We start from the raw sequence: 27,857 nt of genomic DNA on the forward strand, positions 1-27,857 counted from the left end.
ATCTCCATCATGGAACGTCCATTCTCTCCCCCGAGAAACGTCTAGTCGCTATCTGAAGCAGCTTTATTTCCGGCATAGTGTCATCGAATATGCATTCATCATGAAACTCAATGCCTAGCGTAGCCAGTGAGCCCCATTCATTGTGGGGATCATGTCGACATTCAATGGCATTGTTGAGGGTAGGCAACCCGCCCCTCGCGTACAAAAAAGGTCATTGCTAAATGCCTTCCAGAGTTTCCCCTGATCCGAAGTATGATTGCTTGCAGTGTCATTGTAGCATAGGGTATTTACATTGTGTCAGTTGACTACTTTCGAAAAAACCCCGACAGGCCTCCGCCCCAGGCATGTTTTCTCAGCCATGTGCACAGCGACCATCTGGCGGGCCTGGAGTCCTTTCGGTCGCCGTTCATATATTGCTCTGCAGCCACAAAACAGGTACACTCGTGTCCAATGAGCTTTATTTAATCCGTATCAATAAATTCACAAAGAGCAACAGATCCTTCTACGTATCGAAAAGTATCCTCATCGTATGAATTTTGCCAAGGGAATCCTGGAATCCAGAAAGCAGGAGTATAAGCATTTAAAAAAGCTACTGGTACTGTCATTTTGCTGTGTTGTAGATCGCATCATTGAGTCGTTTTTCTAGAGGCCAATTCCGTTGCAAGTGCCCACAGAGATTGAACTTACCCCAGGCAATACCATCCGAGTCACGCTTTTCGATGCCAATCATTGCCCTGGCTCCGTGATGTTTTTAATCGAAGGCAATGGTAACGCAATTCTTTACACGGGTGATATTAGGGGTTAGAGACCCGTCTGTCCACACGTTGTTTTAGATCTCTACTAATGATGACTAGCGGAGCCTTGGTGGATTAACACTATTATTAGAAGCCCAGTGCTTATTCCATATACAATAGGGAACAACCGGCTGAATCGGATATATTTGGATACAGCATTGGCTGGAAAGTCGGACCAGTACACGTCTTTTCCTACTAAGGCAGAAGGGATTAGAGAACTCCTCCAGAAAGTGCAAGCCTACCCTCAAGATACTGTGTTCTATCTGCGCAACTGGACATTTGGCTACGAAGATGTCTGGCTAGCACTTTCTGCTGCCCTCAATACTAAGGTATTTGACCATCGTTTTGTTATCGAATTTTGTGTTGAATGATGGCTAGGTACACGTTGATTCCTATCAACTGAAACTCTACAACTCTCTTGCGTCAAAAGATGGCCACGACTTGGGAATCGAAGAAGCCTCTTACCTCTGCGGGTTTAGACTTGGTAATTCTTGGGTGCCAGGCTGCCTCACAGCTAAAACGGATTCACACTCAGCAAGAATTCATAGCTGTGAACCCGGTGTAGTTTGTTCCACAATATCAACTTCTCCATCTGTATTCATCACGCCGATTGTCACGCGAAATGATGAAGGCTCAGATATAATGGAAATAGGCGCCGGTGGAGGAATGGGTGATCTGATGCAGAATCACAACCTTCAGCTTCCAGATGATGCCGCTGTAGGACGTTTTATCACCTTGTGCTCCGAGCAGATCCAAGACGATGTGACACGCAATGAGATTATCAGCGCCGTGTCAAAGGCGTATGTATCTGAATCAAAATCACTGTCCTTGGACTCCTACGGAATCAAGGAAGAAGACGAAATCACGCTCACAAAACTAGTGTCGATACTAAGTCATGGTCCAAAAAAGAGTCACTCTCTTGGAAATGGTGAGACTGGCTCTTCCAAGTTACCTAGCACTATTGTAAGTGAGCTCACCATTGATTCTGACTCTGATGTTGACACAGCTGACCCTGATAAAGAGGTTTCCTTACTCCCGCCACTCTTCATACGAAGAACTATGTGCTCTTGTTTCCGCCTTTAGGCCAAGAGACGTCTATCCCTGCACAATTGACGCTGACACTTGGTGCGAATCCATTTCAATGGAGGCCCTCTTTGGTAAATTTTGCTCTGATACCATTTTCCTGCATGACAATGAGATGAGAGAATTAGCCGAAGAGCACGAATTTCGACCACAGAAGAGAGCCCGCTGCGAGAGCGACACGCCTTCGGTTTGTACATCTACCCAAGCATCGATCGTTGAACCAAATGTGTCGCAGGATCCTTTATCCAGTAAACCCACAGAGCAACTCAAAACTATGAAACATGCTGAAAACACGAACATGAAAATGCCAACTACACAACTAAATATTGGGGCTACCAATGGAGACGTGGATGCTATCATTGAGAATATTGATTTTTCTTTTCCGTCTCAGTTATCGTCCGATTTCTCAGAGTCGCAGTTTGCTGAATCCTCGACTACCACAAATAATAGAATGCAAGCCATCAAGAAAGCTCTGAAAGAAAAAGCTTTCAATAATGAACTGGAATTTTTCTTTGACAGTTCATCTGACTCTATATCGCTGCCGCCGTCACCAAAACATAATTCGCATTCTGGTGATAGGCGGCCATCGGTACAGGGTACGCCTGTTATTGACGAAAAAGGCCATTCCCACTCTGAACAGGAGATTGAGGAAAACGATGGCCCTCCGACGAGCCCCTTGTCGCTCTCATCATCTGCTTTTGCTTCTCAGGGGACCATTCAGATTCCCTCCGATAGCGAAGACCGCACAAACGCTGCCACTTCCGAGGGCTTGGTGTGCGAGAATCAAGAAATGCCCTCCCTTAAGCGTACTCGTTCGAGAATCTCGGCTTATAGGGCGGCGAGGGGCGAAAGATGGTCGGCGTTTCATTCCTTGATCTCCGCGGGGAATAATCACACCACCAGAGACGAGGAGCTCTAGATGTTTTGTGAAATCCGATTTTCATAAAGCATAAGCATTCGGGAACCACTTCTGTAATCATTTGGTGGTTTAACTATATAAACAATTGCGAAATAACACGTACTATTACTGTTACTGTCAGACACCAAGAAACATATTGAACCTGGGATTCTAGTTGGAATGCAACCCATCTTTTAGCCATCCTTCTGCAAGCTGATGGAGGGAATTAAATGACATGAATTATCAGGTTTAATTTTAAACAAGAGTTGTATGGGTTATAACCATACTAGCTAAAATATATACCCACATGATAAATCTTTAAAATAACTCACCATCTACTACTAGTCGATTCTTAATAAATATAATACTGCTGTGTTAAAGGCAATTCTGCCGCTGGTCCAGCCACGCATCGTTCCCCATCAGCTTTGACAAGCTAAAATATTTATCAATCAGAATAATTCAATTGATGCAATGACGTTATTCTCGAAATGAGACTTACATAAGTTTCCGGGTCCACATACATCCTCGGCATTGAATCGTTAAATTTCATATCCGTTTTACTGATATTCCGACAGTTCTTCACTGCTTCGACGCGTTTCTTGAGGTTGTAGCTATCAATGACGCCATGTGCAATAGAAGCTTCGGAAACAAACATAATAGAAGTCTCAGGCGTAAGGCTCTATGGATACAGTGAGCGAGAAGGATTAAAAATATCGGTTGAAGAAGAGGGATCGACTTACACCAAACATAGGTCTCATGATAGCCGGCTCAATGGTTGGAAGAGAGCCATTCGGATCGCCCTGGGTATTGCAGTATCAGTAGATGAAAGGTTAGCAGAGACAGATGCAAGGTAGGCTTACCATGCAGGAGGCAGCAATGATGCCTGACTTTAAAATCATTGTTGGCTTTGTTCCAAAATTTGCAAATTTCCAGAGTACTAAATCTGCTATTTTCCCCACTTCCACGCTCCCAATAATATGGCTCATGCCCTGAGCAATAGCAGGGTTAATGGTATATTTGCTAACATATCGCTTAACTCTGAAATTGTCTGCTCCTGTGCCCTCATCTTCACGAAGTGATCCGCGTTCAGCTTTATTTTTATGAGCAGTGTTCCACGTTCGGGTTATAACCTCTCCACAGCGGCCCATGGCTTGAGAGTCCGAGGATAACATACTAATGGCGCCTGTGTCGTGAAGAACATCCTCAGCAGCAATGGTCTCGGCCCGAATTCGGCTTTCTGCGAAAGCTACATCTTCAGGGATATCCTTTGATAGATGGTGACAAACCATTACCATGTCGAGGTGTTCGTCCAAGGTGTTAGTCGTATAGGGACGGGTTGGGTTAGTACTGCTGGGAAGAACGTTTGGAAGTTCGACAACGGAGATGATATCAGGGGCGTGACCACCTCCAGCCCCCTCAGTATGATATGTGTGGATGACACGATCCTTGAATGCTGCGATCGTTTGTTCGACAAAGCCCGACTCGTTGAGGGTATCAGTATGAATAAGACACTGGACATCGAATTCGTCGCAGACCCGGAGGCACGTATCAATGACCGCTGGTGTAGAGCCCCAATCCTCATGTACTTTTAACCCGGCGGCACCAGCAAGGCACTGAGCTTCAAGAGAAGGGACTAAGCTGTCATTCCCTTTCCCTGTGAGAGCGATATTCATGGGCAAGGAATCACAGGCTTGCATCATCCTCTTGAAGTGAAATGGAGATGGCGTGCAGGTTGTTGCGTTGGAGCCGTCACTCGGACCTGTACCACCACCGAGCATGGTGGTAATACCGGAAGCAAGAGCCTCTTGAATCTGTTGCGGGCAAATAAAATGGACATGGGTATCAATACCGCCAGCGGTAACTATTTTTCCTTCTCCTGCTATAACGTCCGTGGAAGAGCCAATTATCATGTTCTTTGAGACACCATACATTACATCGGGGTTCCCAGCCTTGCCTATGCCGGCTATGTTCCCATCTTTTATGCCTATATCGGCTTTATAAATTCCTGTCCAGTCAATAACAAGTGCATTTATGATGACTGAGTCCAAGCAATCAGTTGGAGCCCTTCCTGAAGCTTGTCCCATGCCATCTCTTATAGTCTTACCACCACCAAACGTACACTCATCACCATAGTGAGTAAAATCCTTCTCGACCTTGATCCATAGGTTTGTAGCTCCAAGTCTGACCAAGTCTCCCGTGGTGGGACCAAACATTCGTGCATAGGCCTCTCTGGTCATAAAAAAAGGCTCTATAAAACTTAAGTCTTTCCGTGGCGCTGGAGTGTGGGCGAATCCGGCTCTCTGGAGCCGCTGATGTATCGTATCGGCTTGTGAATAGTCTACTACGCCAAAAGCAATGTGGTTACCACCTCTGATAGATTTTGTGCCACTAATCTCAACGAGGGTAACTGTCTTGACTTCTCCTGGCTCGAAACGGACCGATGTGCCAGCTGGAATATCGAGACGAAACCCGTATGCCTTGATGCGATCGAAAGCAAGCTGAGGGTTCACCTCAATGAAATGGTAGTGCGAGCCAACCTAATTAAGTAGGGAGGCCCCATTTGGATAAGCCATGGTGACTCTTTCATATAATAGCGATGGCGCTGCTATCAGAAAACTGAATATAGAAAGGAGGTAAACAAACCTGAACTGGCCGATCCCCCTTACTTGTCACCCTCAAAGTTATTCTTTTTCGCCCAGCATTCAGGTGAATTCCCTCCTCTGATTTCACGGGTATCACAGCACCTGGCCTTTTCTCTAACCGGTAGTCATCAGGATCAGGATCTGGGAACGTTTCCTCTGGTGGTATGGGCAAAAAGCTGCCATAGAGAGCTTTCCGCAGATCTGCATCGTTAGATGAAATGGGATTCACCACAGTGACAAGGTTCGAGCCTGTCAAAAATGTGCCTTCGACCTGGATCTGCTTCAGCGTTGACGGCACCGATGGGAGAACATGACGGCGTCCGAGCATCTCCTGGCCAATTGACATAAGGTCTGCCACGGAATGATGGCCATCTCGAATAAGCTGTCGCTGGGTGTCAGTAGCTGCTCATTGACCATGGCCTTCGGATCTGCCAGCTTTGGGGCGTACCTCGTGAATGTTAGAAGCGATCAATGCCTAATTTATATATCAGTAGGTAACAGTCAGACAACATAGATCGCACGCTCCATGGCCTCAAAATAGTTGAACAAGGATGCAACTAGGGTATTGTTTTACCCACCGCGGCTTCTGCATGATTGAGTCTCACACCACGGGCCAGCCTCCGCTGGGCCAGGAAGCCCAGCTGGGCGATGGTAAGTTTATCGAGCTAGTCATCGAAGAATCAGCGTCACCTCCACTATCACCATCCACCGCAATGGAATGTTCGGCTCCGTTCGTATAGCCGCCTTGCTGGCAATCATGAAACTACCGGTGGGGTTATAGGGCTAGCGAATGGCCTACCTCTCGTGGCACCAGCTGCATGGCTCGGGCTGGGCTTGGGTGTCACTAGCAACTTGGCGTGAGGGATGTAGAGCGGCAGGGCGCCGAAAATGGGGACAATGAATAAACAGTGTCGGATGGATATCAAATTTATATATGGATCGCGATAAATTGGTCCTACACGCTCGATGCACATGGAAATCAAGGTCGATGCGAGGTTGGAAGTGTGCCGCGGGTGAAACTTGCCAAGGCCTACACTTCGCGATTGATAGCGATGATAAGGTGAACCTAATACACCCGGGAGATAAGCCTAAGTTGCGGCAGAGCTTGTAACGCTATAGTTTAGCTTAACTAGTAATGGTATGCAGTTGGTAGGCTGTCAACTTTTGAAAATAACTACACGGTCGGGTAACATGGCTATCAACTCCCACAAATTAAGCGACACTCGACTCGGGTTTGCTTTAGGACAATACAGCACGCGGACGAGCAATGGCAAATTCACTTCACAGTAAGAATAAAAAGACATGACGAACAAAAAAATCACAATCCGAAGGAGAAAGGTAATCCTAATCCTACACTGTGTTAATTGCAGAGTGGCACCCATTTGGCCCAGAGAAGCTCAAGGAAACACGGTTTTGAGAGGCACCACCGCTGGTAGCCTTGGTACGATCAATAGAGGCGGTTCAGAGATGGAAAAGAGCCACTTATTCGTGGCTTGCGGCCGACTCGCTCTTGCGCTTCTTGCGGGTTCTCTTCTCACTCTTTGGTGTCTCAACGACGGGCGGCGCGCGTTTCTTTTCCTCGGCGGCAGCCTTAGTCTTCTTCTTCTTTTCAGGGGACGGCTTCTTTGAAGATGCGGTCCGTGGTGGAGAGGCAGCAGGCGGTGGCATAGCCTTGGAATCAGCAGTGCGGCGTCGCTTGGATGAGCGAGGCGGCGTTGGTTCGCGCACAGGTTCTGGGGTTGCTTCTTCGGAGGAATCGGAACCAGACGATGATGAGTCGTCAGAAGAGCGCTCGTCCGTAGCTTGACGAACTCCCTCATGTAACTGTTGCTGCGCAGCGGCAGCATCAATCGCGGCATCATCTTCTGGAACCGGCAAGCCCGCCTTGTAGGCCTTCATTTTGGCTTTGTAGACGACAAGATTTTCCTTGTATAGGGTTTGCCAGACCTCAGTATCAAGTCAGTATATATCTCCTTACAGGAACAGAAATATTGGCGCAAAGTATACCTCTCTCTCCTGAGCGTCCAGAGCTGCCCAGCGTTTGGTACCTTCATCGGCGACATCCTTTGGTCGCGCGTTCTGACCCAACTCATCTGCGATTTTCTGGCGATTGTGGTGCATGTACAGGAAGTACGGGGTTAGTGCACGCTTGGGCGCATTTGGGTCAGGAGGTGCGCGCTTGCGCTTCTTCTTGACTTCTCCTTCGGCAGCAGGGGTATGCGGACGCACGGGGAGCGAGAGGAGGCCATTTTCAAGTAAGTTGGATGTGATGGAACCGAGATCCAGAGTAGATGAACCGCGGTTTAGGACGGTGTTGGAGTGGTTGATGTAGGCCTTGGAGAGATCGGAGACAGCAGATTGAAGGGCGGTCAAAGCGAAGAGAACCTGGACAGGGCAGTTAGCGTGAGTTGCCCATCAACGTTGTTGTGACAGGGTTGCTTGACAGCCCGAGGCGGTCGCTGGGCCGTTGGGGCTTGGGAGGATGGCTGTAGGGGGGTCGCGACGGGGGCGCGCGGCCCCAGATAAACAACGCCCATGGTCAACGCGACGCAGCCAAAACATACTAGTGTTTGGGCGCCAATGGAGCTCAATTGTCGCAGAGCAGCGCATCTTGTATGCCAGCGGTGTCTGAGAGGGAATGAAGGGGCGTAAGCAAGCTGCGAAGACTTACCGAGTCGCGCGTTCGCGTGAAGTCCTGGATGTTGACCATGACCATGTCACTGTTGTCGCTGGCGGCGGCTTGGTCGGGCTTGGAACCCATGGTGGGTGTAAGAGAGAGACACTCGAGCGACCGGGAGAATATATTTGCGGTCCAGCGAGGCCAAACAAAATACGCGTTGTGTTGTGGGCGTCGGACAGATGGGTGGTGAGGATAGGCGCAAGGAGGCGACGGCGGGGGCGTGGGCGGCGGGCGTCGGTTGGGGGGAAACACGAGAAATCCAAGGAAGCAGGATTTCGGGGGGGGTGCGAGGCGGGTGGGCGCGGGCTATATAGCGTAGCGGCGCCGAAAAGGTTGATTTGGCTGATCCTTTGACCAAGCCCGCGAGGGGGGCGCCTACGCCTCGCGCGGGCAGCACCAGCCAGGGTAAGTTTAAGCGTGCCTTGGGGGCGCTGCTGCTCAGCGACGCTGCCTGCCGCCCCCGGCATGCCCAACGCTTAAAACTGCCCTCCGGCGCTGCGGGTGGGCTGATGCCCAACTCGCGCTGCGCTGAGGCCCCCCTAAAGCTTAATCCGCCCGCCCGCTCCCTGCGCTGCCTCTTGGGCGTCTCGTTGCTAGATGTAACCACCCAGTGCCGCGGCCGCACGCCCGATGCGCCCATGTAACTACGATGCGTTGCCCGCCCATTGTTGTTACTCCGTATTCCGAAGTTCATGGCTGGCCATCCGTTCACCTACTTAAGTACATGGAGTGCCCTACATTGATATGCCCACGTCGACTACTGGGCCTAAACCGCGTGGCCAGTGGTGCTTAGCGCTGGGTCGCTGCTAGAGGCATCCGTAAGCACCCAGTCTCTAAAACGCCACCAAGCCTCAGGCTTCGAAGCCCAGCTGTTTACCTGGTGCCTATCGTCCCTTATCGCCACCGGCTTTCGCACTAAGGACTGGCGACTCGCCGCGCGCCGGCCCTCGGGCTTGCTCACCTCCCTCACCCCCAAAGCTTCCAGCTGCTCCAGGCGCCGTTTTGAGGATGCATCCGTCTATCGTCCACAACACGTGGGCAGCATCTCTACAATCAAATACACGAAGGTGGCTAATGTCACGCTTCACTATTCCTGCATGTCATCGAGCCGTAGGACATCGGGAAAATTTACATGTGTTTTTGGTTAGAGAGACTAGTACGAAGTTGTAGTTATATCTCGCATCTTACACATTAGCTCTATCAACCTTGTCTTTCCACCCGTCGAGGCTTAACTTCTAGACATCTCGCGGTAAGAATTGTAAAAGAACAGCAACTAAAAAAGATTTAGAACTTATACACCTGATCTTTGCTATATCCTAGCTCTTTTAGAATTCCAGTGAGCTCGCCTTGATCCTTGGGACTAATTTTCGGTCCGCTGACAGCCTTGTACATACCCGGAGGCCCACAAACGAAGATTTTGATGTTCTCACTCTTGGGTTCGGGGAACACTGTCTTCAACAGCTCCTTGGTAACATAACCCGTACCCTGCGTCCAGTCGGCAGGGGGCTTGTCGAGAAGATAGAATGCACGGAATCGTCGAGGGTAAGTGTTTTCCAATACGTCAAGCTCCTTCTTCAGAAGAATATCCTCCTCGCTGATATTTCCAAATACAAGAGTTACTTTAGTCTTGTCGTTAGGATCACTGAATATTTTGCGGATGAGTTGGTACATGGGAGTGATGCCAGTGCCGCCAGCGACCATGCAAATGTGGTCATGCTTGTTTTGCTCCCAGGCATACTTGGGAATGGGTCCTTTGAACGCCAACTGTTGTCCAACGGCCATGTTATGTAGGTGGGTGGACATGGGGCCATTGGGGTACTGCTTAACGACAAGGTCGAGATATCCAGGTTGCTCTACACTTTAGTTAGCGGGTTGTCGAACAGTTCGGCCTTAAGAAATGCCTACCCTCGTCGCTAACTGGAGTATAGGGGCGTATAGTTGCTTTTTCATCCGTGGGTCCTTTGTATTTAGTCAAGAGGGCAGCTACACAAAGAAAGAGTTAACACAAATGAAGCTGCAAATTCAATGCACCAAGGGGGTAACATACATGCAATGTGTAAGCCCGACACGCTCTCAGAGTCCGGGAATTCAAAGCGGAATTTCTTGACGTTGTGGCTTAACATCTGAACATCGACGAGCTTCAGGTCAACCCATCCTTGCTCACCGCCAACAAAAACCTTCTCGCGCTCTTTATGCGCAATGCCCAACAATTTACCATCGGGAAGCTGCTGGCGCTGCCAGAAATAGTACCCGCCCGCGGCTGCGACAGCAAGGCCTCCATAGAGCGGCGCATTTGAGGACTTTGAGGGGGTTTCGGAAGCGAATTTGCGGACCGCCTACAAGCACCAAAAATGTCAACAAACCAGAGCTTCGGCGGAAGGACTTGCGTCTCGAGGAGCTTTCATACCTGACCGGCGGGTCTGCAGGTTCTGAACATATGACGAGCGAACATGATTGCGATTCAATGCTGATGGCAATTGAGCTCAATTGGCCTTGTTGTACGGAGTAGGAGGAGGGAACCTGTTGTCTTTATTAATCGGCAAGTGCAAAAAAGCAAAACTTACTGAGCAACGCCAATGACGTTTTCCGCGCAGCTGACAAAGCCGGCTCGTCCCTTGAAAGTTAAACTTGTCGCCACGCTGAGCTTGTAACTGAGCTCTGGAGTGGAAAAAGCTGGTAGTTAAGCCACTCGGCGCGGAGACTCAAACAAACCCCTTTGAAAGTATGCGACCACTTTAATGATAGGAAAACTCATTATTTTAATGGCTAATAGCTCTGTTCCTTGGTATTTTATGGGGTAGAATCTTCCATCTGGCTCCTTGTTCCAGCAAACGAACCTTGTAGAGACTCTGTACTCCGTACAAAGCAACTGTGTACTCTGTAATGAATGGTCTACATAGAAAATACCAGGGATACAACCAGTAAAAAGTGCAACTGTAAATGCAACCAGTGAAATTGGGAATATGTTTTGTTCATAAGCTGGAGAATGACTATGGGAGCCATCTAACCCATATAAGGTTACAAATTGCTGGCGGACGCTGCATTTTAAGACTCATTATGCATGGCGTTTCGAATATACCTGCAGTCACATAAACACAGTCAAAAATCAAACTCCAGCCCTCATTTCTGAACCTTGACGACCGAATAAACCCCTTCCAAACAACACCTTTATGCGAATGTGGATGGTCTCGAGGCGGCAAAAATTCTCTTGCCTTGGGGTTTGGCGACACGGTGAGGAAGGGGGAATTTGAGGTCTTTGGTGAGGAGTTGTTTCATGTAAGGGCGGCGAACAAGCTCCTTGTTGTCGATTTCAACGACTTTGAGGATCTATAGACCATCTTTGATTAGTTACGTTCCCTTTTTTGCTTTAAATGCCATTTCAGGCGCGTTATCGCGTGGGAGATCGACATACGTGGATAGAGCTGAATCGGGCACGGTGACGAGCGGCCATATCCTGGTATAAAGACTCGACAGCATCGGTTCTGGACATATCGCGGAATTCCTTGTACATGTTGTGCGTGCCGGAGCGAGAATCGTATCGGATCCAGATACCGAAGTTCTTAACCTTCATTGGGCGCTTCTCGTGGATCTAGAGGGTGCGAGAAGTTGGGTGTTAGAATTCTTCTATCGCACTTAAAACGTTTTAGTTTGGTGTGTGTTCGCAGCTCGACGTACCTGGTTGACGCTGACAATCTCGCCAGTGGCCTTCTTCACTTTCTTGAATTTCATCAAGAAATACCAGAAGCGGGATTTGGCAACAACGGGGTTGGGCGCAAAAATCCTCATGCGGTACAACTTGGGGGTAGGGTTGGCCTCTGTGGGCAGATGGCGCGCAATAACCTGGTATTCGTTGAGACGCCCTGCAATCGATACCGTCAGACTTGATACAGAAACGGAGAACTCTTTCTATCGTAATGAAATCGAGTGGCCGAGAATTCATAGATAAAAAGCAACTGTTCAATAACACTGGTTGTTCGATAATTGCACTTCACGAGATTCTCAACAGCACGAGCCCCGGAAATGTCCAGCAACAACCATATATTTTTTTAAATTGTTATAGCGATCCCTAGCGACCTCCAATTTCTATTCATTTTCGATATTTTTGCTGTCTTGAAACTCTCCGATCGACAAAGGGATAACTCGGGTGCAGAAAGGCGAAAAACGGCCTGAAAAAAAGTTGGACTTACCCATCTAGTAGCAGCGTTAGTACCCGGTTGCAAACATTTGGAAATTACAACTTACTTTGAGAGGATTGTGATGTCGTGTCGTTGATAGTTGAACCGTCCGCGAACTCCCACAATCAAGAATTGTTCGACTTTTGTTGTGCTAGGGCTGTGGGCTTCGCTTAACAAAGCAGAAATACACGCTAGGCTTTATTAGGATGGATTGGCCAAGGACCGATTTCGCTTACCTAAGCTATCTACATCTTATCTGCTGCTCCTCAAGCATCTGGCTTTGGTTGATTAACACCTCTTTTTCAAAGCTTTCAATGCACAAAATGCCCTGTATCTTAGTATACGCGTCTTGATAGAGGTTAAAAACAAAATAAATCCAGCATGTCGTCTATCTTCGCAAGGTTCAGGGACGCGCAGCTGAGTGGTTCTGGTGCTGCACTAGCTGATGTTTTTACTGCCCTCGATTCTCCCCCAGAGCTGCATAGCTTCTACTCTTTCACGAACGCACTAAATGTGGTGTCTGATGTTCGCTATGCCCTGCTTGATGATCGAGTGACGAGCATAAAATTCACCAAGACTGAAGCCAGTTTGTGGGTTGACATCTTCGTTGCGTTCTGGAAGATTGCTGCGGAGCTTGTAAAATTCGAAAGTGATCCTAGAAGCGCACCCTGGGGACGGATATTTATTCTATGGAAAGAGATTGCAAATTTAGTGATCAAGGGGTATTCAAACTGTGGGCTTCAGGCATGGACTCTACCGTGCTTATATACCACGGGAAAATATCTTCGGAGACACGCCATAAAAGCAGATACTGAAAATGAAACCAATCCTGACGCCCCCGGCGGAAGTTTTGAAGAGGATGTTATGTCAGATGTGCACAAAAACAAGAACTTGGAAGAGGCATCGCGAGTGATAAACCGAATGTTCACGTTGTGTCTTCATGATAGGTACGCGAAAATCCCGATTCCACCTCGTTTTACTATATTCTCGTCTTCTTACTATTTTTATAGAGCTCCTATTGAAGAATCTCGAAAATGGGGTGTTTACCACACCGTGAACCTTTCTTTCAAGACGTATTTCAAGGTTAGAAGTAACAAGGCTGATGTTGACATTATGGTAGTTGTTAACATGACAATTTTAATAGCTCGGGACTATATCGTCCTGTAAAAGCTTGCTCCATGCGATGGAAGCTTCTCAAGCAGATATGCCCCCTCTGACGGCGTTTCCAAAATCTCACATTGTCACTTTCAAATACTATCTAGGTGTCATCCATTTCTTAGAAGAGTCTTACCCAGAGGTATGCCAGGGCTTTAATTATACCTACATTTGAGATAATAAATCTAAATATGCTAGGCTGAAGAACATCTCACCTATGCATGGAACTTGTGTCACACCGAAGCAGTGAAAAATAGGGAGTATGTTCTATGTGCCACTCGTTAATCATTTTCTCTAATAAATCCATAGGCTTATACTGACATACTTAATACCATGCCACCTTGTCACAGCCCAGACATTACCGTCAAAAACATTACTCGCGCCGTTCCCTCGACTAGAAGCATTGTTCCGACCACTCTGTGATTGCATATTGAAAGGAGACCTTGCAGGATTTGACGCCGCTATTGCGGCAGGTGGTAGCGCATTTACAAAACGAATGATATACCTTCCGCTTGAACGAGGCCGTGATATGGCAGTTCGTAATTTGTTCAGAAGAGTCTTCCTCGCGGGTGGGTTTGACCCGCCTATTTCTGGGCTGCCACCCATTCGGAGAACTCGTGTGCCTGTGAAAGAATTTGTAGCGGCGATACGAATAAAAATGAGCCCAGCAGTTCCTCCACCACAGAGCGGTGACAAGCAGAATGGCGAAGAACATGAGGACAAGCTTACACCCAATAAGTTAAGGGCCGAAATTGACCAAGTTGAGTGTTACTTGTCAAATTTGATATATAAGGTAAGAGTTATGAGCATTTTTCCTTTGTCCGTTTTTCAGCCCTCCAATGAGACCTAACTTTTGCTATATACAGAACTTCATGAAAGGCTATATAGCACGAGAACGGGGCATCATCGTTCTTAGTAAAGGGGGCGTGGCATTTCCAGGGACAGGTGTTTGAGACATTACGTACCCAATGTTTGCGACTAAATATATTAGGAGTTTGAGGGTTCAAATGAAATATATTCCGCCCTTTTACAGCTTTTGAAGCAACGTTGAGTCTTGGTCTTATCCAAAAAAAAAAAAAAAAAAAAAAAAAAAAAATTATTTTTAATGCCTTCAATGGACTGCATGCCCTCTTTAGTGCACGATCTTGTCATACGCAACCTCCTCCCAGAGACTACCGACAGTCCTAAAGTTGAGACTCGCTGCAGAGGACTGCCCTCGAGATCTACAAATGTTTCGCTTACCTTGCATATGCAAGAGTACAATGTAGGATTACCCAAAAGCAAGATGCGTGGATCGCGTGGAACTGCTGGATAATATCTCTCGTTCTTTCGTATGGCGGCTCTTGGCAATTCGGGTTACTCCGACCCCTGCTTTTCCTTACTGCGTATAGAAAAGCCGTGTTTCCGTTGACCGTGAGATCAACACTCTTCCACCTCTGTCATTTATACACCTACGTTATATTTGACCCCTCCGCTATTCAAAAAACCGTAACCAGGAGAGATATACACTTCATTTTCGTCTTCAAGACTCCAAATAAAAAAATTGCAGGCCAATTTCCTCCATTAAGCTCTGTGGTCAACTAAATCTTGAAACCAAGTGCTGGAGCTTCAGAAAGGCTTCAATATGCCCCCACCTTACAACAGCAACACCACTACGCCGGAGCTTGTTTCTGACTACGCGTCGTTAATTAAGGGAAAAGTGATTCTAACAACGGGCGTCTCTTCAGGAAGTCTGGGTGGATTTTTTGTAGCGTCAATTGCTGCTGCGGACCCAGCATGTCTCATTCTTGCTGCCCGCGATTCGAAAAAGCTGACTCGGTTGGCTACAGAAATTACTACCACCTACCCAGCTGTCAAGGTGCGGACGCTGGAAATCGACTTAAGCTCGCTGACAAGTGTGCGAGCTGCGGCTGCTGAACTTAATGGGTGGGATGACCTTCCCGCCATCGACGTGCTTGTTAACAATGCCGGAATCATGGCAGTGGAGTATCAACTTTCACCAGAGGGATTCGAATCCCAGCTGGCTACGAACCATTTGGGCCCGTTCCTCTTTACGAACCTGATCATGGAGAAAATCGTAGCTGCCTACCATCCTCGCATTGTGGTTGTCAGTAGTGATGGCCATCGCTTCAACCCTTTCCGGTTTGATGATTATAATTTTGACGTATGTGCGCTAGCATGGCCGCAAATTAAGGAAATACCGACTAATTAGAGACGGATCGTAGCATGGAAAAGAATATAACAAATGGCATGCTTATGGGCAGAGCAAAACTGCCAATATCCTCTTCGCTATTTCACTAGCTCAGAAACTTGGCTTAAAACATAAACTACTAGCATTCAGTCTTCACCCAGGTGTTATATTGACTAATTTGGGCAGTCATTTAGACTGGAATGTGGAGCCAAACGAAATCCGTGCGTCTTTCCTTACTTTATTATGTATCTGATTTGCCCTGAAACAGCCCTACTTTGCTGAAACATGAATATAGGGAACATAGACAGATTTCTAGGTAATGCTGAAGGATGGAAAGGTGTCACTATAAAATCATTGGAGCAAGGCTCGGCTACCCATACCTATGCCGCATTTGACCCAAGCCTCAAGGGTATGTATCATCTACGCGTGTAGCATTCATGGATATCTTAACTAGCACCGTATACTAATACCTATAATAGCCAACAATGGAGCCTACTTACTTGATTGTCATGTGGCAGACCCCTTAGAAGACACTGTCAGATCTTGGGCTACCAGTAGCTTTGAAGCAGAGAGGCTATGGAGACTGAGTGAGAAGCTGGTTGGGCAGGAGTTTTCATATTAGCATCAGCTCTTCGCCTCTACGGTGGTAAAGAGAAAGGGAAACATGGAACAACTCCTAATTTACATGGCGGGAATAAGGAGCCTAACCTACCTACATACAATTGTGTACTTTGACTTCAGATCTCTGGTGCATCTTTTGAATATAGTGATTTCTCTCCAAGAAAGGTCCTTGGACTATTTAATACCTTTAGTCTATGAATAATGTGAGAAGATTTATCATATGTAGCGAGTATGAGATGGCTTCCTCATATGCCGGTTTCGTAAATGCAGGCTGCTGAGAAGTGTAAAATGGGAGTAACACGTGAGGGTGTCTATGACGGTTTGCTGGTTTAAAATCTTGTTGCCATTATTCCAATGATTCAATAGTGCTTCCAATTAGTAGAAAATGTATAACAATAGGTTTTGTTACATGTAGAAAGAGGAGCTGGCTAGATCGGGTAGTATATTGTAAAAAGGGGCATGGAAAACAGCGAACTGGGGTAGTTATGGTGCAACACAAAGAGCAATACAATTTGGAATTGGGAAATGGGGTATCAAAAGGTGTGTCAATTTTGAGCCTTTGGTGTATGAAAATGCTAGTAACACAGAGATGAAAAAAGAAATCGTAAGTAGGAGGAACTCGGGTTAAATATTAGAGAAGTCGCCTAAATGGTTAAACAGCCACGGAAAAGAATGATATCGATGCCCATGCTGATCGCACATGAGGTCGGACACTCTAGTATTGTGGCTGAGGTCGAAAGTAGAGGATACCATGAAGGTTGATTAAGCGATCAATGATGCCATTTAACGGAACAACTGGGGTTTTGATGGAGGGGAAATGTCGTCCTGGAAAAAGTCAGCATAAGTGAACGACATAGTGTAGGGATAGCGAGCCTACCATGTGGTTGCACATTGCAACAAACAAGTCAAAAAATAGCTTCCCACCAGCCTCCATTTCCATCTGCATTGTTCCACTTCTTTTGAATGTCGATCGACTTCGGATTATTAAGGCCAGATAGTGAGCGCGGAGCTTGGAGTCGTTATCAGGTGTGTTGGCGTAGGCATAGCGTGCGCTGGAGAGGATGGTGCTGCACTGGATAGCAGACTGGAGTCCTTGTTTTCGGAGAGAAAGACGCTTGAGGTCGGAGAGACCGTAGCGCTCGGCTGCACAACTAGTTTGAGAGAGAAGGGTTAGATTTCTGGCTCTATGGTCATTATGGAACAATAGAGCTGCCATACTATATTGCTGTGTCTTTCAGTACGGGAGTCCGGTCTATGAGAATTGTCGATTCAGCGGGTACTAGGGCACCGTTCGCATCAACCGCACTCTCCAAGTCCCAGATATTCCTTCGCTTATTGTATACTAAGCGAGGAAAATAGTCTCCTTTGTATAGATATTCGAGGATGGAGGAGAGCACTTCGGCTTGTTCGTTTGGCAAGTGTATTGTCTTGTTTCCTGCCTCGGGAATCTGGCCACGGCAACTGGCCGAGAAAAAAGGCGACATGGCTAGTATTTCCTCATGGGCAGCGAAAAGGCGTCGCTCCGGGCCAACGCATATGGTGACTATGGCTGATGTAAGAGTTCTATCGACGATAGAGATCACTGTCAGTCACGGGAGCAAGGGTAGAAGCTATGGAAAGGGGAGCTTACTTGCTGCGAGAGCTCTGGGAGTTCTCTGGGTACTCTGAGCATCTCAGCATGGCTGCTGGTTCTCCTCCTCGAAACGACTTCCTCGAACGGGAGTTTGCCTTGCCTGCTCGATACCTAGCAGAGAAACTCTCTGAGCGGCTGTGACTGTGAGACTGAGATGGGCGTCGGGAGAACATGGCTGGGTCAAATCTGATGTCGGAAAATTCGATTGAAAAATGGCCTGTCTAGAGATTGGGGTGGAGTAGTGTAATGGGTTACTCCGTGGTGATGCGAATATGTTCAATAATGGCACTCTGTTTCTAAAACCTTTTCATCTAATTTCAATTTGAATAGTCCCCTTTTTTGGCCGATTGGGTATGCACAAGACTTTCCCCGCCGAATCCAATTTAATTGATGGCGTGGCTGCGCTTTGGCAGCAAAAATGCAAAGAGTGACAGCCCAGCGAAATTTTCAGCCAGGGGTTGGACGAAAAGGCCCACGTCCTCATTTCATTGTTGGGGAGGCGGCCGTCCCCTTAAATACGGGTTTGCGTTTGCACCCAAGCATCCTCCGGGTGCCTGCAGCGGGGAAGCGAGCCAGGGGAACCTTAGCAGCAGGCTTCTCTAGTTCCCTTAGGCGGGCTAGTTGGCTGATGCGCTGATGGGCAATGCAGGCTGGCCGAGGGAGACGCGCCGGCGAGACGTGTAAAGTGGATTGCCACGCGCAAGGTTTCAGGTGACTCACGCGAAGTCACGTGTGACGCTAGCCAGCATTGGCAGCCAATAAACGGCGCAGAAATGGCCGGCAAACAAAGCAAACGGACCGGGAGGCTTTGATCGGCGGAGACGAATCAGAACGCCGCCACGCATGACGACGGCGACCGGGCAACTGGGCTTGAAGGATGCCGCCGGTGCGCGTTGCGCATGTGGCGGTTCAGCTCGTGGTTTGGAAACGCGCAGTCCACAGTCTCAAGGCAGCGCAGGGGTCGTAATTTCATATATAGCACCTCCAGGCCACTGCTGTCGGGCTTGGGAAGCTCTCCGCCGCTCTCCACCGGAGTCCAAGGATGCCGCCGGCCGGCCTTGGCACCCAGGCACACGACAAAGGACGATCCAGGCGACACGGCATGCATTAGATGCAGACCTAGGAAGGAGGAACTCCACATGGACATCAAAAAACCCGATCATTCCCCGAAGCCGACGAACGCAAAGATGGATGCCTGTTTTCCAGAAGCTTGGTGAAAATAAAATGGTTGATGTGAGATCAGGCGTTTTGCAGGAGATTCAAAGGGCTTTGAGTCGTCATTTCTGCGAACCTTGTTTCAAATGCCTCCTAGCCGGCACGATCATGATAGGGTCTCAAGGATACTTTTGCATATGTAGGGCGAATATTGTATCCAAATCATAACCTAGAGCCAGACAGTAATATTGCCACCTCGCAGAATAAAGATTGCAATGATCATGAGACGTAGTTAATTATGGCATCATTCAATGCATATAGAGCCAACATTGTCGAGCCAACGTTTACAAAAGAGTACCGTTTGTTTTAGCAGGTCGCACCAAAGTCCAGGATAGATATTACCATAGTATGTTGGGATTGCGAAATTTAGGGTCTCTAGGTGCTTTCATGGCTACCTCCGGTAGTAAGCAGGGCAGAATCTATTTATTCATATAGGTGATACTGCAACCGGTTATTCTCAGTAAACCAATCTGAATATAGATGGCCAAGGTACACCGAGCCTTGTCACAACCTCTGGCCCTGATTCAATCTGACTCTGCTGAATGATTAAGAACTGGTATTATTTAAGTTTCATGTCAGACGTATCCAAAAAGAAAAAAATAGTTGATTAAAAACCTAGGCATCTGGAGACCTGGAACTAGGATGAGTGGGACCATGTAATCTTGCTACGCTCCGCAGATTTCCAAAGCTCAAAACGTCACCAATTCGATGAACGCCAGTGAATAGCATTACCAATCGATCGATACCACACCCCCATCCACCAGTTGGTGGAAGACCCCACTCCAATGCCTGCAGGTAGCTTTCGTCCAGCTCTCCGGGATTTTCAGGATCTCGGTGAAGAAGTTGATCCTGAAATTTCCGTCTTTGCTCAAATGGTGAGTTTTCTTCCTCGTATGCATTCACAACCTCTTTTCCTTCGACGAATAATTCGGCACGTGCAGCGACAACTTGATTACATGCCGGATGGGTATAAGATTTAGATAAAGGCGACATGCATTCCGGATGATTCATTATAAACGTGGGGTTGGTGCACTGTGGCTCAAGATACACAGCGCAGAGCTTGTCTAACAGTCTAGGAAGTGATACGTGGTCTGGTAGCGGAATCACTAGCTTGCTAAACATCTCTACTACCATTGTAGTGGCATCCACTGATTTTAGATCCGGAAGTGAATGACCCATAGCATTTTCTAGGGCGGGTATGAAATCGAGTCGACGGAATGGCGTCTCAAAATTAGCACCCGTGGGGTTTAAAGTACTCAGTTTCCCATCTGAGCATGAAAGTTCCTCGGAGAGTCCTGCCAAGAGGTCCTCAGTCATCCTCATCAGACACTCGAGGTCGGCAAAGGTCTGGTAGAATTCGCATGTAGTGAATTCTGGATTGTGGGTTTTATCGAGCCCTGAATATAAATCAGCAACTTGCCCAGGGCATTCGTATCTAGAATGTACCCACCTTCGTTTCGAAATGAAGGACCTATCTCGAATATTCGATCAAAACCACCCACTATAAGTCGCTTTAACCATAATTCCGGCGCAATTCTCAATGACAGCGCTTGTTTGGGAAATTCAGAAGCCGTGGTATGAAAGGGCTTTGCTATAGCCCCTCCTACGGCTGATGCTATTATAGGAGTATTTACTTCAATAAAGCTTCGTTTCAGGAAGAAATTACGAATGTGTTGGATTATGGTGGAGCGAATTCGAAGAACATCTGCCGCACCGTGGTCGGCAAGGAGTTGAACGTGGCGTTCATATGGAGACACTTCGTGTTTTTTCGTATCGACAGGCACAACATGAAGACAAGGGGACATGAGCTTTGGCAACTCGCTTGCAAGGAGCGTTAATTCTCCCCTGGCAGTCCGGTGCGGTTGTCCAACAATGGCTAATTCGTAGCGGGTTAGCAAGTCCATGCGCAGAGTAATAAATGGGGGAATCTCAGCCTACAGTAGACATCTCCCCTTTGCAGGAGGTTATAAAATCCTCGAAATTCCTGCTGTGTTATACCAGTTGACTCGAGTTTGTTGTAATTGCATAAGATCTGGACTTTATGCCCATTCTGCCATAAATCGAAGAAAACAAGGCCGGATCCGACTATGCGTTGAGAGCGAACTCTACCTAGCGGTCTAAGTCAGCGATATAATTCATTCGACTCTCTTTCTAAAGGATCGTTCTCAACACCACAACGTGCGTACCATAAAGAACGACAAGATCCTGTCCTAGTATATCTTTTGGCAAAAGATGATCATATTTGGAGCGGAAAACCTCGCACGTTGAGTACTGCGGATGTACAGCTAGCCGTGGGTATGGGTTAGAGTAGGCATTTCTGATTTTATCAATCCGAGATGGCTCAGTCACGGGCTCGAGGGAGTCTTGTGCATCGTAGACGGGTCTAGTAGAGAATGCCCGTTTGGCAGGGGTCGACCAAGGCTCAATTGCACGGTATAAGAGAAACTCGGGGTGTCTATTAGTAGGGGTACATGGCAATGTGCCGTTCCAGATTAGTTCTTCACTGTAGCTGCAAGAGCAGAAGATATTGATATTTAGGTAGAGAGCTATTTACGTGCCTCAGCAAAGGTCGATTCAGACAAAGCTGGCATACACGACGAGTGTAGAAGGGTCGCATTTGCGTAAGAAGTCAACATCTGGGCATACCACAGCCAGATGAGATGGTATCAGGCAATATTCACAGCTCATCTGTATCTTGGTGAATTGCGCGCCGGGTTATTGTAGGGCCGGTGGTCCAAGCTCCACCCAAATTTTGTCATCAAGCAAATCGACCTTCACGCCTACCGGTATAATATAATAGCCCAAACCTGGAATTACTGGATCTCGTCAATTTTTACCAACGCTAGATACAAAAGCATTTCTACTACTCAAAATTTACCCATAATGTCTTTCTTATTCGGCGGTCGTCCCCAAGTGTCTTCGGAGGAGAAGATTCAGCAGGCAGAGTTAGAATTCGAGATGATATCAGACATGGTGAATCGGTAGGTACTAGGACTTCTGGAGTTACTGCCTATCTAAATTTGAATATTATGCTCACTGCCCTATTTCATGTAGACTCAATGCCGCGTGCTTAAAGAAATGCATCCCTACAGACTACCGAGAAGGCGACCTTAACAAGGGCGAATCAGTCTGTCTTGATCGATGTGTGTCGAAGTTTTTTGAAGTACATATGAAGGTTACAGAGAAGATGAATCAGTTACAAGGCCAATCTGGCGCTGGCCAGCCAGGAACCGGCTTCAGGATGTGATGGACTAATCAGTTGGAAACAGTTCATCCTATATGGTAATACCTTCAAACTTTTGATAAAATGGCTCATGCCTAATGGATGCTCCATAGATCTTTGCGAAAACTCTGCGTCTGCCTATGGAATTACGTTTTGGTACTTAATTGGTCCTAACCTTATGTATATTATGCATGGAACTTCATTTTTCTACGACTTGAGCCAAGGAGCACAGTTCTTGGTATACCAGATTAAGATCATTTTCTAGGTTCTATTGTATACGCAAGAAAATAAAGGGTATATAACGAGTCTATGATATACATGCGAATGAGAGAGTCACCAAGGACGACGACTTAAACACCTCTGGCACCATTCTACCCAAGTACTGGACTTTTTTGCTTCTACGGATAACTCCCGCATTCGGTTCTCAAGCCTGTTAACATGATGCTCGTAGTCAACCAGGGCATTTTCTACCTCCTCAACTCTTGATTGTAGAGCATTCACCTCATAATCTAGTTTCGCTCCCAGTGTTTCCAGTTTTTTAGATCGCTCTAGCAAATCCTCACTGTTTTTCGATATTATATCAGCGGAACTCGTTTGGATCGCTTCCTTCTCTGACTCTTTGCTTTGGTATACTGACTCTAGCTCGCTCAGACGGGACTGTGCTTTGCTCTCAACAGCTTCCACAGCCTCGACCTTTTCTTCTACCCAGGCGCTTGTATTCGTGTCTAGGCCGAAAATACCAGTTGAAAGTGTTCTCGCATCCTCAGTCTTCAGGTCCTCATACAATATATTATTTACCACAGATGAGTTCATATCTGCAGATTCCAAAAAGCCCACGTCACTCCAGCAAAGCATTGGCTCTTCAATTGCGCTGAAAGACATATGGCGCAAAGACTGGGAGGATCGTTGCGATGCTGGAGTGTCCGGAGGAAAAAAAGAAAAACTCTGAGGCCGGCGGAGAATACGAGTGACTGCAACCAGCTCGTTGCTACCGTCTGATTTCGTAGTAGCAACATCAGGCACGCTGGGAGGCATTTGGGCCTCGATACTCGTTTCTCTTGGCACAGATGCACCCTGTGATTTTTCACTAGGTGCCGAAGATTGATGTTGTAGGTCAGCCTGGGTGCGGCTGGATTCAGTAGTTGGAATATTTATTAGGTGATTCGGCAGTATCTCAGGTGCTTCTCTTTCCACTCCTGAATTTCCAGAATCCGATGCTTCCTGTATCGTCAATTGTGTACCTTCTACTTTGGTTTTCGTTCCGTGGCGCAGCCGTTCCGAATCTGAAGTTTGCTGGCTAGGTAAATCACCCTCGGCGTCAAAGGTATCCTCGGACGACTTGCGATGATGAGAGCGGAGCGCAGGAAGCCCAACGGCATCTCTGAATCGGCCAAGGCCTGCACGCGCATCTGATACTCTAACACTGACTGACTTCTTCAAAGAATGCTTCACCTGTTGTTCCCTATTATCGGCTATTGTTGGCGCGGTTTCTAAATGCTTCCAAGGCTGTTCTGTCTCGAGGGAAGGGCGCCCTGATGTAAGCCCGCTGCCGGTGTCCTTTCGTTTACCAATCCAGACGTCTTTAGGAAACCCTATATCATCGTCTCCAGCGTCATATCGAAATGGGTCAATTTGAGATTTCCCTGGCTTTCCATGCCAGAGCCATTTGGTTCTTTCGCCACTGGCCAACTGAACAAAGCGATCGATATCAAGGGTTTCGACCTCAGAAATACCCGCTCTATCGCGGCCCCCAACAATTTCCATAACCATCTCGCCTCCCTTTCCGCCCAACTCTGCGACTGTAGACTTTACTGCTCTCGGAACCGCCCAGCCTTCACCACTAGCAGCTTTAGCCGTCACTCGGTGAAGCTTGTCCACCGTTTTTCTATCCAGTCTCCTTGTTTTTTCGAGCTTCTGTGACCTTTGAAAGCTCCCAATTCCCCTTTTCAAACCCTCGATGTCAAAGGGATCCTTGGCGACTGGTGCTCCCCATGCATGAAGGCGGTTTCTTGCGCCAATCAAAGTTCCCAGTAACGCTGCGACAGTTGTCGGCCCAAGTATCCCATCGCTCGGTTCAACATTGTAAAGTTCTGTTCCGATATCCGCCCACCAGTCATTGATTGCTCGTTCTGTCTCATCACAAAGCAGGCCATCGACGTACTCTAATGCCAGCTTACCGAATACATTCAACGACAGTTGACATAGTTTAACCAGATTTATCACAGCATTAAAAAGAGGTACTCTTTCGGTTATTCGGTAGAGTTGATAGAATTTTGCTTCTGTCGCAGGAGCTGGTGGCTTCAAATTCAAACCAGCCCTACCAGAGCAGCCAAGGCGTTTTAGGTCTTCATTCACGACAAATTCCTCGCGATATTTCCTTACGTCCCCTTCTGGAACATCTATAACAGTCAATGAAGAAGGAAAACTGCTAAGGTTTGTGACCATCAATATTCCTAGTGGTGTCTCTCGCCTTCTGGAGTAGCATTTGGCGATAGCTTCGAAGTAAATTTTCAATTTTGGAGACCAGAACTGTTCATCTTTAGGAACTTTAAGGACACTAGCAATCGCAGAGTGAGAGGTGTCACCGGTGTAGGTATTGATAACAAATGTCGGATGGGCTCTTGAGCACGCCCACTGTTCGACGATATAGATTTCGAATCCAACCAGAGCGCAGCGCTTTTCTGCTAGAATAGTCGATGGATCTTCCTCAAGAGACTTGAAAATCACAGGATCAGTAAAAACTAGCCTTTCATATGCTTCATCTGGGAGGCTTTGTTGACGTTCTTCTGACACCCGAGCCCCCATAGGGCGATGGGCTTTTCCTGTGGGGGGCACAGCACCAAGCTGCACTGGAGCTGGATTCTGGAAGCTCGACGTTATTGTACCATCATGCGCCATTCTGGCTGACGCCTGGGATGGGCAGAATACCGATATAGGGGCAGCTAGCCCTGGTGCAGCAGATCAACCCCTACCACCGACTTTTCTTGTGTCTGGGGTGTATCAGGTGGTTCCACGGAAGAATACTCTCAACACCATCGACAAATGTCGCCATCTTCTGTTTAACCACGGCGCCGTTGCGTTTTGGTGATTTTGCTGCAACACAACAATTGTTTAGCTCAAAGGGTTGGCGACGTCACAGGCAGTCGCTGGTGGTTGTACTTAGCGTTTGGTTTGCTCCTCCGTACACAGAATACTATTGGTCACTAAATGTACAATATCATCGTTGGCCAATAAAAGGGATTTCACACCAATCACTGTGTCGTAATTTGAATACCTTACGGCTAGCTGCCTTAGCGGTATTTGAACGCAACCTAAACATGCCATGTGACGTCCGTTGTTAAGCGGTACAAAGGAGCTGCCATCGGAACTTGACTGCTTCAACAGATCACATATGACCTACTGCCCTACCCATATTCTTGCCAGATTACGACTCACAAGTGAAAATGAGCAGTTAGAGGTAATACTGTCCACTCGGCCATTGCTTAGCATCGGAAATGGACCTCATACATAAGGAGCACCAACGGCTCTTCAAGCGGGTCCAGAGCTTGAAGAGCATTGACGATGTGCAAGCTACAATTAATTTACTGCAAGAGGCACGAAATTCTATAGAAAGAGGTATGCTATGCTCACTATATTATTACATCATGTTTTCTGGCCCCTATAAGCGGACTATATGTGCTCCAAGAGAGAAAGCTAACGCTAGAATCGACACAGATCCAAACTCGGCCTCGATAACGCTTGCGAAGTTACAAAACCCCGTCAAAACCTCTTTTGATACTACAAACGAAAGCTTAAAAGAAACATATTCTGCCCTCAATAGGTATGGTAGGGCTTTGGACAAAGTAAGCTTCTAGAGTGTGATTATGCGGGGTAAAATGCTTACACGAACTATCTATCTGAAGCTATTTAAAGACAAACCACTTCCAAGCACCGATTATGAGGCCTTATCTTTGGAGCCGGCTCTAGTTGATAGAGCAATTGCAATGCATTTATTGCGCGAAGGCCAATTCTCTACAGCGTCGACGTTTGCCTCAGAAGCCTCGGGAAACCCTCATCCCACAGTTCCCGGAGCTGGCACCCAAGATTCGACCCAGCGCCACATTGTATCTCAACAACTCAAAGAATTGCAATCGGGTGATTTGCGCAATCAGTTTATTTTGATGTATAGCATAATGCATGAGCTTAGGGATAAACAAAACTTGTTGCCTGCGATCGATTGGGCTCGAAAACATCGCCTAAGACTGGAAGCAAGGGGCAGCAATCTCGAGTTCGAACTATGTCGGCTACAGTTTGTTTGGCTATTCCATGGAGGAGGAAAACCCTGTCCAACGATGGTTGCTGGGAGAGCGGCCGCACTCGAGTATGCAAGAAAAGAATTCCATCATTTTCATACAAGACATCTCCGTGAGGTCGAACAATTGATGGGTGCAATGGCATTTTGCCCAAATCTTGAACAATCCCCTTATAGAGATACTTTTAGTAACCCGTGGGCCTGGGCCGACGTCGCCACGACTTTTACTCGCGAATTCTGTGCTTTACTTGGATTATCTTCAGACTCGCCTATATATATTGCGGCTACTGCTGGTGCGATTGCTCTTCCAACTTTGCTGAAACTACAGTCAATTATGAAAGAGAAGCGCACTGAGTGGACAAGCCAAAACGAATTACCTGTACGTCACCCCCTTACCCAGGACAAAAGGCTATTACCATCTAACCACTCTGAATCAATAGGTCGAAATCCCCCTTCCACCATCATACCTCTTTCACTCTATCTTTGTTTGCCCCGTATCCAAGGAACAGACGACTGACGATAACCCACCCATGATGATGCCATGTGGGCATGTTGTTGCCCAAGAATCTTTAATGAAATTGAGCAAAAGCGCCAAATTTAAATGTCCCTATTGCCCTGGCGAGAGCAGTGCATCTGATGCGACAAAACTTATTTTATAAAGCCAGCACTCTATTTCTGTATATTTTTCCCCGATTATCATTCGAATTACACACGGCCGGCTGAACTGACAATCTTTTGCATGGAATCCCGCGTATTTGGAGTAAGCTGTTTTAAATCACATATTTTATTTATGCGGGTAGTAGGGTAGTTCAGGAGTTTTTTTTTTTTTTCGCTGGAAGCAAGGTTGGCTGCGATGCTTATTATTTCGAAATCTCAACTTTTCACTCGGCAGCCGCGTTAGGCTACCTTCTATTGTGGTGGTGTACCACAAAGGTACATGTGTTATACCTCTTGCTTGTTGAAACGGAGGACGGCCAAAGTGGGCGGGTTTCTATGCTGCGGTATGCTAGTATTATTGCTTTGATCTGTGCTAGGCATCTCAAGAGATGAACTAAAGGCTCAAAAGACAAAAAAGCAAGGCTTCCTCCAGTAAGAAACAATATACCCTCCCTATTATTTTGTACTGTAAACCCGAATTGCATCGAATTATTGCAAGTCAAAAAGAAAAAAACCAAAAAAGCAAAAAAGTACCGCAGTATGAACAGAGAAGTAGTTAAATCAAATGGCACAAAATCAAAAAACCACCAGCAAACCCT

General features: G+C 47.2%; 12 protein-coding genes across 12 annotated transcripts; 5 read left to right on the top strand and 7 right to left on the bottom strand.

Annotated features, from left to right (window-relative positions):
• Positions 1 to 745: 745 nt before the first annotated feature.
• On the top strand, positions 746 to 2,796 carry LOZ57_005215 (uncharacterized protein; the record flags this gene model as incomplete). The annotated part of the gene is made up of 5 exons (XM_049254246.1): positions 746 to 800; positions 855 to 1,123; positions 1,173 to 1,278; positions 1,330 to 1,757; positions 1,816 to 2,796. 5 exons carry the CDS (start codon positions 746 to 748, stop codon positions 2,794 to 2,796), a joined length of 1,839 nt encoding a protein of 612 aa, XP_049106716.1.
• A 331-nt stretch (positions 2,797 to 3,127) lies between these two features.
• URE1 (Urease) lies at positions 3,128 to 6,237 on the bottom strand (the record flags this gene model as incomplete). Its single annotated transcript, XM_049254247.1, has 8 exons — positions 3,128 to 3,208; positions 3,275 to 3,454; positions 3,516 to 3,575; positions 3,636 to 5,312; positions 5,419 to 5,805; positions 5,866 to 5,892; positions 5,996 to 6,082; positions 6,217 to 6,237. The coding sequence occupies 8 exons, from the start codon at positions 6,235 to 6,237 to the stop codon at positions 3,128 to 3,130; spliced, it is 2,520 nt and encodes an 839-aa protein (XP_049106717.1).
• A 662-nt stretch (positions 6,238 to 6,899) lies between these two features.
• Positions 6,900 to 8,178, bottom strand: LOZ57_005217 (uncharacterized protein; the record flags this gene model as incomplete). The annotated part of the gene is made up of 3 exons (XM_049254248.1): positions 6,900 to 7,364; positions 7,425 to 7,802; positions 8,089 to 8,178. 3 exons carry the CDS (start codon positions 8,176 to 8,178, stop codon positions 6,900 to 6,902), a joined length of 933 nt encoding a protein of 310 aa, XP_049106718.1.
• A 1,203-nt stretch (positions 8,179 to 9,381) lies between these two features.
• MCR1 (NADH-cytochrome b5 reductase) lies at positions 9,382 to 10,549 on the bottom strand (the record flags this gene model as incomplete). The annotated part of the gene is made up of 4 exons (XM_049254249.1): positions 9,382 to 9,950; positions 10,003 to 10,080; positions 10,145 to 10,433; positions 10,505 to 10,549. The coding sequence occupies 4 exons, from the start codon at positions 10,547 to 10,549 to the stop codon at positions 9,382 to 9,384; spliced, it is 981 nt and encodes a 326-aa protein (XP_049106719.1).
• A 716-nt stretch (positions 10,550 to 11,265) lies between these two features.
• On the bottom strand, positions 11,266 to 12,288 carry RPL20B (60S ribosomal protein L20B; the record flags this gene model as incomplete). Its single annotated transcript, XM_049254250.1, has 4 exons — positions 11,266 to 11,424; positions 11,510 to 11,686; positions 11,773 to 11,957; positions 12,285 to 12,288. 4 exons carry the CDS (start codon positions 12,286 to 12,288, stop codon positions 11,266 to 11,268), a joined length of 525 nt encoding a protein of 174 aa, XP_049106720.1.
• Positions 12,289 to 12,653: 365 nt separating this feature from the next.
• On the top strand, positions 12,654 to 14,380 carry CSN12 (COP9 signalosome (CSN) subunit; the record flags this gene model as incomplete). Its single annotated transcript, XM_049254251.1, has 6 exons — positions 12,654 to 13,219; positions 13,283 to 13,355; positions 13,417 to 13,569; positions 13,626 to 13,687; positions 13,737 to 14,220; positions 14,294 to 14,380. The coding sequence occupies 6 exons, from the start codon at positions 12,654 to 12,656 to the stop codon at positions 14,378 to 14,380; spliced, it is 1,425 nt and encodes a 474-aa protein (XP_049106721.1).
• A 671-nt stretch (positions 14,381 to 15,051) lies between these two features.
• LOZ57_005221 (uncharacterized protein) lies at positions 15,052 to 16,240 on the top strand (the record flags this gene model as incomplete). Its single annotated transcript, XM_049254252.1, has 4 exons — positions 15,052 to 15,591; positions 15,653 to 15,839; positions 15,914 to 16,027; positions 16,098 to 16,240. The coding sequence occupies 4 exons, from the start codon at positions 15,052 to 15,054 to the stop codon at positions 16,238 to 16,240; spliced, it is 984 nt and encodes a 327-aa protein (XP_049106722.1).
• A 782-nt stretch (positions 16,241 to 17,022) lies between these two features.
• On the bottom strand, positions 17,023 to 17,919 carry LOZ57_005222 (uncharacterized protein; the record flags this gene model as incomplete). Its single annotated transcript, XM_049254253.1, has 4 exons — positions 17,023 to 17,064; positions 17,117 to 17,390; positions 17,458 to 17,802; positions 17,870 to 17,919. The coding sequence occupies 4 exons, from the start codon at positions 17,917 to 17,919 to the stop codon at positions 17,023 to 17,025; spliced, it is 711 nt and encodes a 236-aa protein (XP_049106723.1).
• A 1,783-nt stretch (positions 17,920 to 19,702) lies between these two features.
• MSK1 (mitochondrial lysine-tRNA synthetase) lies at positions 19,703 to 21,723 on the bottom strand (the record flags this gene model as incomplete). Its single annotated transcript, XM_049254254.1, has 5 exons — positions 19,703 to 20,484; positions 20,538 to 20,963; positions 21,026 to 21,196; positions 21,274 to 21,633; positions 21,681 to 21,723. 5 exons carry the CDS (start codon positions 21,721 to 21,723, stop codon positions 19,703 to 19,705), a joined length of 1,782 nt encoding a protein of 593 aa, XP_049106724.1.
• A 247-nt stretch (positions 21,724 to 21,970) lies between these two features.
• Positions 21,971 to 22,334, top strand: TIM10 (protein transporter tim10; the record flags this gene model as incomplete). Its single annotated transcript, XM_049254255.1, has 2 exons — positions 21,971 to 22,068; positions 22,142 to 22,334. The coding sequence occupies 2 exons, from the start codon at positions 21,971 to 21,973 to the stop codon at positions 22,332 to 22,334; spliced, it is 291 nt and encodes a 96-aa protein (XP_049106725.1).
• Positions 22,335 to 22,643: 309 nt separating this feature from the next.
• LOZ57_005225 (uncharacterized protein) lies at positions 22,644 to 25,208 on the bottom strand (the record flags this gene model as incomplete). The annotated part of the gene is made up of 1 exon (XM_049254256.1): positions 22,644 to 25,208. One exon carries the CDS (start codon positions 25,206 to 25,208, stop codon positions 22,644 to 22,646), a length of 2,565 nt encoding a protein of 854 aa, XP_049106726.1.
• A 596-nt stretch (positions 25,209 to 25,804) lies between these two features.
• On the top strand, positions 25,805 to 27,260 carry LOZ57_005226 (uncharacterized protein; the record flags this gene model as incomplete). Its single annotated transcript, XM_049254257.1, has 4 exons — positions 25,805 to 25,925; positions 26,025 to 26,152; positions 26,213 to 26,980; positions 27,042 to 27,260. 4 exons carry the CDS (start codon positions 25,805 to 25,807, stop codon positions 27,258 to 27,260), a joined length of 1,236 nt encoding a protein of 411 aa, XP_049106727.1.
• Positions 27,261 to 27,857: the final 597 nt, after the last annotated feature.

The sequence above is a fragment of the Ophidiomyces ophidiicola genome (assembly GCF_022830035.1).
Source record: "Ophidiomyces ophidiicola strain CBS 122913 chromosome Unknown scaffold_25, whole genome shotgun sequence".
NCBI classification, from domain to species: Eukaryota; Fungi; Ascomycota; class Eurotiomycetes; order Onygenales; family Onygenaceae; genus Ophidiomyces; species Ophidiomyces ophidiicola.